Source organism: Desmodus rotundus, chromosome 7 (assembly GCF_022682495.2).
Source record: "Desmodus rotundus isolate HL8 chromosome 7, HLdesRot8A.1, whole genome shotgun sequence".
In the NCBI taxonomy this organism is placed as follows: Eukaryota; Metazoa; Chordata; class Mammalia; order Chiroptera; family Phyllostomidae; genus Desmodus; species Desmodus rotundus.
The window spans coordinates 6,620,484-6,633,411 of record NC_071393.1 but is presented as its reverse complement, the minus strand read 5'-3'; the positions used below and the strand labels follow the sequence as shown (position 1 = coordinate 6,633,411).

The following is a 12,928-nucleotide window of genomic DNA, read 5'->3' as shown; positions in this document are numbered from 1 at the left end:
TCTCAAAGCTTCTGCAGATCCCCATCCCCACTGCACAGGACTCCACCCACCCCTCGCCCTGGGTTTTCTCCGCAGAGGAAGGCGAGCAGGGGGGGTGTGGACAGAGCGTTTTGTTCACCCCCCCCCCCCCCCCCCCCCCCCCCGCCTTCTGCAGGCAGAGCTGTACCAGTCCTGAGGGAGGGGCCATGTGTTTTATCTCCCCACCACCGAGACCCTCACCTCCAGATAAAGGGCTCCGAGTGGGGGCAGGCCCTGAAAAGCTGCTCGCAGCCGATAACAGTCTGCCGTCAGCCTTCCGCTCGGAGCCGGGGGGGGGGGGGGGGGGGGGGGGCTAAATTCTGCCACCTGATTATAATAAGGCCCCATGCGGCAATGCGTGACTGGGTGTTATTGTGCTAACTGCGGGTGGAAGCGCCTTCTCCCCAGCCTCCCTCAGCCCACCTCTCCCCACCCCTGGGCCCAGCCCTGCTTCCTTCCTTTCTTCTTCCCTTTCTGCTGGTTCCTGGTGATTTTGTTGGCAAACATCTGTTTGGGTTTTACAATACCTCGTTTTTTTCTTTCTAGTCTTTCTACGGCCTCCCCACTCGGGGTCAGGAGCAAAAGGGCTTTTTATAATGACCTTTGCTTCTTGGCCCTCTCCACACCTCTCTGGACGCAGGCATGGGCCGCAGAGGGGCCTGGCCACTCAGCGAGCCGAAGCTCTTCCTGGGGATGTGGCTGGCAAGAGCTTGGTCCCCGGACTCCGGTGTGATGCTGGCTGTTTTCAGAAGCTGGCAGCAGGCAGGCCACCCTGCAGGGAAGGGGGAAGAGGGCTGCATGATCTCTCCACCAAGTCTTCGGCTAACTATCCTATCTGCAGGGCCCAGGATTCTGATGTTTCCCCCTGGATTTTTCAAGGCCTGGCCACTCAGCGTGGGCAGTTGGGGTGACCCAGGCACCGTTCATCCTCGTAATTGTCCTACAAATGGACACCTTTTTTTTCGTCACCTTTTTTTTAGGTGGAAAGAAGGAAGCACAGAGAGGGTGAGTGACTTATACAAGGTCACTCATCTGAGAGAGCCAGGATGTGTGACTCAAAGCCACCCTCTCAGGTCTGTGCCTTTAGCTATGACTCTCAGGCACCTGCCTGCCGTCTGCAGAGCACCAACCGTGTTCCAGACACATGCACCTGCTGGACACAGTCCTCAGTCCACGTGTATTTGGAGCCAGGTAATGGGGATACAGTGCTGGCTAAGGCAGACCTGGCCCCGGCGTTTAGTGAGCTTCCTTTCTAGGTGGGGAACACAGACAAGGTAGTTTTAGATCAGGGTAAGGGCTCTGAAGAGTGGGCCCCAGGGGAATGTGATGGCAAGTGGCCATGCCTGGCGACCCCTGGTGCTAGGGAGGACAGGGAGAGCTCTGAGGGAAGGACATCTGAGCAGAGACCTGATGAGAAGCCAGGTCTGGGAAGATGGGAGATGAGGAAGTGGGTCAGTGAGGTGGCGGGGGCAGCAGGTGCAAAGGCCCTGTGGCAGGGTGGGCTGTAGCAGCAGAGTAAAGGGCTGTGCTGCTGGACTGGGTGGGGGGACAAGGTGGGAAGAGCTGGCAGGCCCGGGAAAAGTGAGGAGGCCGCTATGTCATCCAGACTAGAAGCAGCGATGTCTTGGACCAGGGTCCTGGCACGTGGGTGGAATGGCAGTCACTTGTACTTCTGAACAACCCGGAGGAGGGCAAGGCTGTGTGTGTGTGTGTCTCCACTTTCTAGGTGGGAGGCAGTGGTTAAGCCAGTCGCTTGGGGACACACAGGTGGTAGTGTCTCCGCCAGATCACGCTCACTTCCAAGGTCGTGCGCTGCCTCCTGCCTGCAGTCTGTGGGCCCGCTTCTTGTGTTTTCCCTCCCCCCTTTTCTCAGCAGATCTCAGGACCGTGGTGCCCTCGTCCTGTTGGTCCTCCAGCTCGGGGCGTGGCAGGTGCAGGGAGGCGGGTGCTGGGAGAGAGCGGAAGTCTCTGTGCTGCTGTGGGGCCAGGCCAAGCCCGGTTGCCTTCGGTCTCAGTCAGATGTCCCTCCCACACACTGGAGTCGCGGGGGGTTGGCTGATCCTTTAGAAGTAGGAGGAAGCAGGTGCGCCAGGTAGGGAACAGGTCCTGGCGGCCCCTCAGTCCCCTCTCCTTCCTCCTGGGCTGAGGCTGAGGGCAGCTCTTCCTCCAGGGAAGGAGGGGCTGCGTCTCTTTCTGGGGTGCTGTCGGCTCAGCTCAGCTCTGTTCCCAAACCCAGACATCCGCCCTTCCTGGCAGGTGCCTGTCCATGGCCTTTGAAACAAGCACATGGCAGCAGACGAGCCTCTGCTCCTGGGGCAGGGAGGCAGGGCGGAGTGGATGGGCCGTGGTCAGAGCTGGTGGGCTCCCCTGAGTTGTCCTGTGAGGCTGCGCACACCGAGAGTGCCATGCTGGGACCTGGCAGAGGCCAAGGGAGGGGTCACCAGTCTGTGCCCAGAGTCTGTGCTGTGGCCGGAAGTGGGGGATCGAGCACAGAGACCTCATTGGCCGCTTGTTACCACACGGCGACCACCGCCTATTTCAGAAGCCGTGTGCGTGCCCTCGAGGTAGTCGCCAATGAACATCTGACCGCCCTGGGTTGACCTTCCCACGTGACGACAGCAGCTGGCTGGTGTCACGAAGGGGCCACCCCCTTGAACCGCGTGAGCCCTCTCAGGCACCGTCATCCCCACTGTTCTTTGCTCTTTAAAAAGATACTTTTTAGTCTTCTGATGAACCTCTGTCACAACCTGAAGATGCCTGAGACTTGGGGTTCAGATAGAGCAGCCTCCAGGAGTGTCCCTGGGCCGCCCACTGGTGATGTGGCTGCTGTGGTCATTAGCGAGATAGTGAACTTGAGGCGTCGAGCCACGTGCCTGGCACAGTAGGGTCTCATCAGCTCCCTCCCTTCTTTCATCTCCAGGACGGCAAGGCAAGGCGGCCCGGGCTGGAGATGTTGTGGCTGAAGGTCACGGTGTTCATTTGCATTGAGGTTCGCATTCGGAACCTCAAGTCCGAGCCACTTTGCGTAGCTTTGCTCCCCGTCCTTAGTAATTAGTAGCTGTTTGCTCCCTGCTTTGCTTTGAAAGCTGGGTTTTGAGTACAGATGGACACACCATGGAGTCCCTTCTTGGGTAAAGTTTGCGGGAAAGGAACCTTTGTGTGGATCCCCTCTTTTTGTCCTGGAGAGAGTCTGGGTTCGGGCTGCACCTCCGAGGGGAAAGCATGAGGGGTGGGGGCTGCCTCTGCCGCTGATGTTCCACAGAAAATATCATCACCATGGCCGGTTCCACTGGGGCTAAAAGGGCTCTTTTATGACACAAAAGATCCGTTGGCACCGCCCTGGGACTCACAAGCAGTAGGCTTACATCGGAAAGGGCGGGGGTGGGGGACGGAGAGGCTTGGGTGCTGGGCATGAGTGTGGGGACAGGTTTGGACCCCACACAGCACCTTGGGTTTCCCAGAAGGTCGAGCCTTTTGAGTGCAGGCGTGAGAGCGTGACCAGGGCTGGCTGTCCCCATCAGCAGTGGGCCGGCATGCAGAGTGGCCTGGCTGGGCCTGTGGGGTTGCCCACCCTGCTCCAGCGGGTGAGGGGTTTGCCGGCACAGCCTGCTGACTGCCTTTTGCTTTGAGAAGGGGTTTGACTTCCTGGAGAATGTGGGAGGAGCTTCAGAGGCTTGAGTGTGGAGGGGGCATCTGTCCCTGGCCCCAGTCATGTGACTTGGGGAAAACTGGGGAGGTTGATGGAACTGAACATGTTTCCAAGCGGCAGGGCCCCTCGGGGGTCCTCGTGAGGCTCCAGTCGCCCGCGGGTGACATTCACACCGAGCCCCAGGGCTCCAGGCTCCGAGTGGCAGCTTCACACCCAGCTAACGTCCAGCTAGCTTCATGTTACTGAAATGTGTTCACGTTGATTCCTGTTTCTGAAATGTGTTCCTTCACAGTCAGGGGTGGTTACAGGGGTGGGGGGGGGCAGGATGAAACCACGACCCTCTGTGGCCCCCTTCTTTAGAAACAACCAGGAGCGTGGTATGCCCAGCCTACCTGTCTTCTGGGGTGGGTGGGTGTGTGTGTGTGTGTGTGTGTGTGTGTGTGTGTGTGTGTGTGTGTGTGAGAAACAGAAGAAGTCGCTTCATTACAAAAACAACAGACTTGCTGATTTTTACCTAATTCCACTTATATTACCAGTGCAAAGTATATGTCATAGGAAGGAAGTTACCAAACCCGAAAATACTGTGCGTAAGTGGAACGAGCCCACCGTGCAGAGCTAGCGAGCAAGTGGGACGTTACAGTGGCTGCTGCCATCGTAACTAGTTCAAAGTACACACCAGGTCTGCGGTCGAGGGCAGAGTGTAAACACGTGAAAGTGAGTTTCTCAAGGAAGAGTCGGAACGTTTGTTTGAGCAACTTAAAATATGAATGAGGGTCGTCAAATATAGAACCAGCCGAAACATTTGCTGTTCTTCTTTCCTGAACAAGAGCTGTCACGGCGCGCGTCTCTCCAGGCCTGCTGAGGAGGTCTGTGAGCGGCTCAGGGTGGTCTTGAACCCTCTCCCGGTTCCCCGTGGACAATGGAGGGCGGTCACGTCGTGTGGTGTTTCATATCTTACTTTTTCTCCTGGTTGTTACGAGCACCCTTCTCTGTTTAGCAACTCAGACTGCCCGCGAACTTGTCCGTGTTGTTGAAAACACTCAGGAAGCATCACGTGTAGTGACTACACTCGTTCCAGCCTGTGGTCGCATTCCCGTGACCTTCCCACTCTCCTGCTCACGCGCAGGGGGTGGTTTCCCCGAGTGTGCGCTGTTGTGCGTGACGGAATCCGACCCGTCACAGGCAGGTGAAGACACTCCGGAGCTGTGTGCGTCGGAAACCAAAAATGAATGTAGCGTCCCTCTGTCTCAAGGGTTGTTGAGAATGTTCTACATTTTGCTCACATTCTCTGATTTCTGAAACGTCTTAAAGTCGCGTTTTAATTTGAAAGTTCATTAAGTTGGGGGGTTTTTTTGAATTTTTTTTTTTTTGAGAAAAAATAAACTTGCTGAGGTTTGGGGCTCCATAAACTCGTTCACACAGCAGTTCGTTTGGAAGTTCAAGTTAGTGTGACCTGGTCCAATTTAAGGGTCGTCGTCTTCAGCCTGCATTCCAGATTCCCTTCTCTTCAAAACAGGAAGGAAGGAGGCAGCACAGTCTCTCTCTCCCCTCCTCTCTCTCTCTCTCTCTCCTCCCCCCTCAGGAGTTGCTAAAGCCCAGCCCACGCTAGGAGTCAGTGTCCGTCCTGATGCGGCCCACCCAGCAGAAAACCCTTGATCTAGCAGCTTCTGTGACTTAGGCAGAGTAGATGTCATTTAATGGATTTTGGGTTTTGGGTTTTTTTGGTGGGGACCCAGTGCCTGACAGTGAGACTATGGAACCTGCAAAGGCAACAGAAGGAGGAGCAGATGCCTCTTCATCAAAGGTGGAAGAAGAAGAGGAGGAGGAGGAGGAGGAGGAGAGCCTTCCTGGGTGCACTCTGTTTATTAAAAATCTGAACTTTGACACCACCGAGGAGACCCTGAAGGGGGTGAGTGCCGGCTCCAGGCGGCGGGGGGCAGGGAAGGGAAATGAGGCCGGCTCCCGCAGCCACCACGCTTGTCCTGCCTGTGGACGCGCCTGGTGGTCACGTGTAGTTTAACACCAGCCCCACCTGCTGACCTCTGCCGGGCTGCCCTGCAGGCACCTCACCCAGGAACACCTCTCGCAGCCACCAGACCGGCCTGGGGGTGGGGTACACACCCACGCACACGGAGGGACGTGTCGGGATGTCTCAGGAGTGCGCGTCCTGCAAAGGTTACAGTCAGTGGTAGTGTCCCGTGCTTAGAAAGCACAGCCCATCGGAGTCTGCGGTGGCGGGCACAGCCCTGTCCTCAAAGTCACGCCTGCGGCGGCTGCATGGCTGCAGGATCGGCCGGGAACCGCTGGCAACCCGTGTTGACACTCTCTTCCAGGTGTTCTCCAAAGTGGGTGCAGTGAAGAGCTGCTCCATCTCCAGGAAGAAGAACAAAGCAGGTATTCTCTGTGAAAGTGCCACTGGGGCGAAGCGGGGCTGTGGGAACTGGGTGGCTATGGGTGGGGCTGGAGCTGTGTGGGCCACAGCCAGACCCAACGCTCACTCAGCCGGCCCTGCCGAAGGGGCAGGGGGCTGCGCCGAGGGGCCCACGGGGCTGTCAGGCAGAGGGTCACGGGAGAGAATGCCCTTTCTCCATAAGCCCAGAGGGCAGCAGGGAGGGAAATGGTGTGACTAGAGCCACAGAAGAAGGGCCACCAGCAGGAGCTGAGGGCGTGAGTTGGACCCCGGCACTGCCAGAACCACACCCTATGGAAGGAGCCAGGGTCCCAGTCTCTCCCCTCACCCACCCATCTCAGATCCCGGCTGCCCCGTGGCCCAGCCCTTTGGGAGGCCAGGCCAGGGAGGCCAGGCCAGGGAGCCCAGGGAGAGCTTTCACAGGGGGTCAGCCTCCCAGGGCAGAAGGGCAGAGAGTGCCCAGTGTCAGTGATGCGGCTTTGAACTTGACTAGTGTGCTTCCTAATGCGCTTCTTAAATGTCACGCTCGCACAGACTCCAGCGACCCTCAGCACCTTGGGTCTCCCAAGGAGCGTGTTTTCAAACTTTCACTGAAGAACGAATATTTAAAGTCGCCACACGGTGGCACTGCTTGTCAGCCAGCAGCTCTGAGTCTCAGCTCCCTGGCCCAGAGCTGTGTTTGGGCAGCGCCTGGGGGTTCTCCCTGCCGGTTCTTGTGAGTGGGCCTGCACGCAGGCAGGTCCCCATGGGTGGCTCAGTGCTCACAGACAAGTCAGGAGACAGAGATGGGGACCCCGAGTGAGGCCCAGGGAGCAAAGCTTGAGCCTCACTTGGACCCGTCAGACTTGAGCCAGCCCTCGAGTTCGTCTCTGGGAAAGAGTGGAGAATAAGGGTAGTAAATGGGTGTGAGGTGCTCAGGGAGGCAGCATCCCATTTTGTGTCGAAAGGACAAGGGGCCACCAGAGGTCTTACTCGTGTGCAAGCCCTGTAAACGCTTCCCTGCCCCCAAGTATACGACTTCAGAGTCGGGAAGCCAACGTTCCTGATACATCTTCGAGATACCCCCGCTCTCTGAACTCTTGCTCCTCACCACCTGGAACTGGGGAACCAGACTGGTGCGGACAATGCCGTCCCCTCCCCCTCCCAACTTCGGGTCCGCAAGCGCATGCGTGCGGATGGCGGGAAGTACCTGCGGGGCGTTAGCCTCCCTGCGTGTGCCTTTCACGCACATGCTCACCTTACGCATTCTGCATGGGAGGCAGCGGGGCACTGCCCAGGTGGAGGTTTTGTCACTTGTCATGGCGATGGTCATCCCCGTTAGTTCCCTCTCCCTCCCAAAGGCGGAATTCTATTATGAAGTTAATTATCACGTCAATCATCTGTTAATTAATAGTCAGCCGGGCCTCAGGTGGTGGCTATATAACCTCATTGGTTGATTCTTCGAGATGACTAGTAATAAATGGCAAGCCCGGGAGCTGAAATATTTTGGGGAATGAAGAGCGGTCTGAAGGAACGAGGATATGAAGCCGAGGGCCAGGGCACATCAGAGCCCTTGCACTTGGCTTTGTGCTCACTCTTCAATTTCCTCCGCACCCCTCTCCCCTCCAGGAGCGCTGCTGTCCATGGGGTTTGGCTTCGTGGAGTACAGGAAGCCTGAGCAGGCCCAGAAAGCACTCAAGCAGCTCCAGGTAAAGGGGCTTCTCAGGTGGGGCCCCCGCAGTCACGTGGCGGGCGCTGGGGCGGGGGTCCCGTCAACCCTCCGATATGGAGTGGGAACACTGATAAGGCCGAGCTTTCTCTAGGGCACTGGGGCCCAAGGAAAATCAGGAAGCTTCCTCCGCACCCCAGAGTCACTGTGATGCATTCGTTTAAGCCGCACCTCCTCATCAAGGGTCTGGCGTGTGCTGGGCTCTGTGCTAGGTCTGGGCACGCCGGTGGGGAGGGCCTGCAAGTAAACACACAAGGCCACGACGTGCTCGGACGGAGACAAACCGGGCACTGTGATGGGGCGGACAGCTTTAGGTTGTGTGACTTCTCTGAGGAGCTGGCAGTTCAGCTGACACCTGCTTAACCGGATGGAGTCAGCAACACAGAGGCCTGGGAGTAGAGCCATCCGGGAAGTAGGGACAGCACGTGCAAAGGGCCTGAGGCAGGGACGCCAAGGCAGGAGGGAGCTGCTATGTTTGAGGAGCAGGAAGAGGCCAGTGCGGGCAGGGACAGTGTGGGAGGCAGGTGTGGGGGCAGTGAGGTGTCCTCAGAGGCTTGCAGCACATTGGGGACATATCTGATTTCTGCCTCAGGACAGGCTCCAGCTACTGTGTGGAGAGTGGATCACAGGAGGCAGGAGGGAGACCACTGAGTCACCCAAGCAGGAGGGGATGATGGCCTGGGCCAGGGTGGAGGCCGTGGCGGCGGGAGGAGGGGCTGGGCTCAGAGGGGTTTAGACGTGGACGCACAGTCCTGTGCCAACGGAGAGAGGAGCAGTGCCCTGCTGCTCGGCCCAGAGTGCGGGGCACGTCAGGGTCCTCCATAGCAGGAGGGGAGCTGGGGCTGCAGGGAGCAGAATGACCTGGGGTTTGCACCCCACAGGGAGCCAGGCCTTGGCTTGAAACTGCCCTCAGCACCCGTCCCCTGAGGCCCCACACCCCCAGGCCCGTCCGTGGCAGGGGACAAGGATCCGTGCCTTCTCAGGCACCTCTTCTTTCTGTAGACCCCCTTGCTCCCTGCTGTCACTGGCCTGTCCCGTTCTGCAGGAGAGGTGACCCAGAACAAGCTAGGTGCTCACGATGGTGTCTCTAGAACAGGCTTCTGAACCCTGAGTCCATGGAGGCCTTCGGCAGGTCCAGGGACCCTTTTACGTCACATTCAGAACTCCACGGGTCTGTGTGTGTGTGGCAGGAGGCCAGGCAGTGTGAAGGTCAAACAGCGTGAGTAGGGCGAAGCGTACAAGCCAGGCTGCGCACAACCCCCAGCTCTCGTTGCCTCTCTGAGAGGTGCGCCGTGCCCAGTGGGGCTGGGCTGCACTTGGCGGGAAGGGGGCCCAGGCAGGGCCACCACCCTGGGGAGCTTCGCTTATTTGTAGGAGCCTCCAGGTGACTGACTCTGTCCCAGGAGAGCTTCCTGGTGAAGGGAAAGGCCTTGGGCTTCATCAAAACCGTAACCGGGCACTTGACCAATACAGTTGTTTCAGCAGAATTTTGACCTTCCCCTTGACTCAAGGCAGCTCCACCAAGGGCTGCTGGCTCAGGTTTGTGTAGGACGATGGGGACGAGGTGGCCTCTGCTGTGCCTTTAGTTTGAGAGGCTCTCTCTCTGCACCCAGCTCCCAAGCTCAGGGCCCATGGGGCCGGGCGGTCAGTGTAAGTGAGGGGCAGGCCTACCCAGAGTGAAGCCTGGCACGCTTGCCCTGTCTGAAGGGCCAGCCACGGCTCAGTGTCAGCCAGCGAGCGCCTCGTGGGAAGGCGGGCCTCACAGACAGACACCAGGTCCTCTCTGGGGTTCTTGTGGGCTGCGGTTTTCTGAGAGGCGCTGGGAGTCCCCCGTGGCCGTGAGATGTACTCACTTACTGGCTTTTGGCTCCACGCACTCCGCAGCCCGTCTTTCCCCACGCGAGTCGGGGTCCCGCAGGGTTCTGCTCTGCACAGCATCGTCTTCAGTTCCTCGCGTTGCGCACCCACACGAGCACATTGCCCTGGAGAACCGCTCCTGCAGACGGTGCGTGCTGTATTTCATAGGCGATTTAAGGGATTTTTGAGGGTAATTTTGCTCATACGCCAGTTTTGCCTCAAGGGACTGACGTGAGAGCCTAGCTTAGGTGCAGCTCCACTGTGATTGGGAGTTTATTTTTAAGAGCATACAAACTACACTGGACTATCTGCAAGCCAGCCCAAAGGGGCGTGCCTGGCCTGAGAACGCTGATAAACAGTGGAAAATTCTGTGCCCCTCGAGTGGCATAAAGGTCAAGGCCCACTCGTGGCTCGAGAGGACACTGGAGGGCTGGGTCTCCGTGACCACCAGCTGCTGCCCGGGCTCCGCATGAGCCGTTTCCAGGAAAAGCCACTCTGTCCTGGACTCTAGCTAACCCCTCCTCCTGGTGAGAGTCAGTGCCCCCTCCGAAGCTGCGACCCCCTCACTCGGCTGACTCTGGGGAGGGGCAGGGGTATGGGCGAGGATTTCGAGGAGAGCAGAGGGACAGGCTGTGTTGTCTTGTCTTTTAGGGCCACGTCGTTGACAGCCACAAGCTGGAAGTGAGGATCTCGGAACGAGCCACTAAGTGAGTCTTCAATGCCCTCTCTTTGCCTCTTTGCCTGGATCTGAGCCGGCCCTTTCTGCTCTGGTGTTGCCGCCCCGAGGGGCATCTCACAGCCCGCTACCATCCTCTCGCCCAGCCCCTCTTCCTAAGTAAGGCGGTGTCTCGTCTGCCAACCCAACACCACTTCCCTGATGAACTGGGACTGGGCCAGTGTTTCGATAAACGTGTGACGCATGGATATTATAATAAAAGGGACGCAGGCAGGACAGACAAGCAAGCCCCACTCATCTGGGCCGTGCGCATAAACCAAGGAAGACTTGCAGCGTGCCAGCACTGGCCGGGCCAGCAGAAGCTAGCAAACCAGGTGTTCGGCTCTCTGGGGCTCTCTCCTGTGGTGCTGGTCAGCAGTGCCCGGAGCGGCCTCCGGCTAATTTGAAGGAGACTCAGTAGGTGTTAAAGGTGGAGACTGGCGACAGGCCGATTGCCCAATGCCCAGCGTCTTGGAGGAGTGAGCTTTTTTCCAGAGTCTTAGTTTTGCCCTGACATCTCCGCCTGTGCGTGTATCTCCATGAGCTAATATACGTGAGGCGCTTCAAACGGTGCCCAGCACAGAATGCATGCTCCGTGCGAGGTGTTACTACCATTGTCATTATCATCTACCTGCCTCAGGTGATGAAGCGGCCACTGCTAGCCGTCCTGCAGCCACTTGAAGATATTTATTCGGTACTTTCCTGCCACTTGCTCACTTGTGTGGTCCTTGAGCAGATGAGCTGCCAGTGAGCTGACCTATTTCTTCCTTCTCTCTCCGTTTTCAACGCTGCTTGAGAACCCAGCCTCGGCCCCCTCTGGTGTGGTCCGCCCAGGTGCCCTAGAAATCGAATGGGGGTGCCCAGGCTTGGAGCCCTGCGGCCTTGGGTTCTGGTCCAGGAGCCGGGTGACCTTGGGTGGGTGACTGTGCCTGGAAATGAAAATGTGACGGCCAGAGGTTGGTGTCAAGCCTCTGCCCGAGCACTTGGCCGTGGTGGCGATCTTTCTTTGCTGTCCCCCAGTCCCAGGGAGCCGGGCCGGAGGCACCTCGCATACCCTCATTCCTAGCCAGCGCTCGTGCGTCGCTCTTTTGTAACCAAGACCCTAGAAAGCCAGCTGCGCGCCAGACGCCCTCCCCGGATGCTGGGGACCGGGTTCCTTGTGGGGCTGACCTGTGGGGGGCGTGTTCGATAAGCCCCTCTGCAGTGATGGGGACCACCTGTGCTGTTCCACAGCCGTGCCGTCCAGTAGGGACGCTGCCTGCGCACACACGGTACGTGCACACTTGGAACTGGCAAGTGGCACCGTGCTGACTGTCTGCTGCCTAACGAAGTGCCCTGAACGCCACAGCCTGAAGCAGCAGCATTTACCATCTCAGAGTTCCCGTGGGCCAGGGGTCCGGGAGCAGTGTAGCCGGCAGCTCCATCTCCAGGTCGCTCCCCGGGCTACACTCAGGACGTTGGCCTGGACTGCAGTCTTATCGGAAGGCTTGGGTGTGGCTGGTGGCCTGCTTCCTGGGTGTTGCCCTCGAGTGGCCATGGGCAGGAGGCCTCAGCTCCCACGCCTCTCCGTAGAGTGCGACAGCCCAGAGTGAGCGAGATAGGGAACGAGCCAGCTGTCCAACAGGCAGTGGCAGGGGGACACAGCCCCGTCCCTCGCGGCTTGTTTTAGAAGTCGCATACCATCGCTGAGCTGTCTTCTGTGGGTTGCACAGCCCTGTTCCGATGCAGTGCGTCCCACACACTACACATGGGCCCCAGCACGAAGGGGCAGGGACCACGGGGACCATCCTGGGGGTCGGCTGCCCCGGCAAATGAGAAACTGAACTTTGAATTCATTTCATTTGTACTTGGTTTCGCTGCCTGCGTGGGGCTAGCGAGCACTGTTGCCCAGCACGGCCCTAGGGACAGGGAGAGGCTAGCAACGTCGTTTCGTGTCATGGGTTGCGAGGTGATGATGCGTGCCACCCGGAAGAGAAACAAAGCCAGGGTCACTTGTGCAGTAGAGAGAGTGAGGGAGGCCTCTGAGGAGGCGGCGGTCCCTGTGGCAGCAGTCCCTGTCAGCCAGGGGCACTGTGCAGTGCTCGACACGTCCCCTCTTGTCAGGCCCTCAGACGACGTGATGAGCCTGGCACTAACGGTGGACCCTGTCTGTCGTTGAGGAAACTGAGGCAAGAGGCCAAGTAACGTTCCCTGACCGCACAGACCCTAGGGGCTGAGTTGGCATGGGCTCCCATATTGTTAGCTCGCAGCCGGGCGTGACGCCGCCCTGCTTGGACAGAGTGGGAGGTCTCCCTGGGGAGCAGTGGGGGGGGGGGAGGTAGGGCTGCATTGGGGGCAGCCTTGGACCTCTGGCTGAGGGTTTCTCCTGTCACCCCTGTCCTGTATTCACGGCAGGAAACTGGGTGGTGTCCCTCGGGTGAGGGTGGACACACACTGTCCAGCAAGTCAGGGTCCTCCTGCATCTGGAAAACCGCAGAGCAGACTACATGTGGGGAGAGATAGGCCTCGCCCTCGTCTGAGTCTCTTATAGCCCCGTGTCCCTGAGGTGAAGGGCGGGGGACACCAGGGGTG

The 12,928-nt window shown here is 58.6% G+C and overlaps 1 protein-coding gene across 4 annotated transcripts in view; it reads left to right on the top strand.

Moving 5' to 3' along the window:
- RBM19 (RNA binding motif protein 19) overlaps positions 1-12,928 on the top strand; it is a 116,944-nt gene that overhangs the window by 20,776 nt on the left and 83,240 nt on the right. For all 4 annotated transcript variants that reach the window (XM_024566792.4, XM_024566789.4, XM_024566793.4 and 1 more), the window contains exons 17-20: positions 5,404-5,576; positions 6,001-6,061; positions 7,686-7,765; positions 10,294-10,349. In XM_024566792.4, the coding sequence (XP_024422560.2) occupies positions 5,404-5,576; positions 6,001-6,061; positions 7,686-7,765; positions 10,294-10,349 (370 nt within the window). The remainder of the gene's footprint in view (positions 1-5,403; positions 5,577-6,000; positions 6,062-7,685; positions 7,766-10,293; positions 10,350-12,928) is intronic.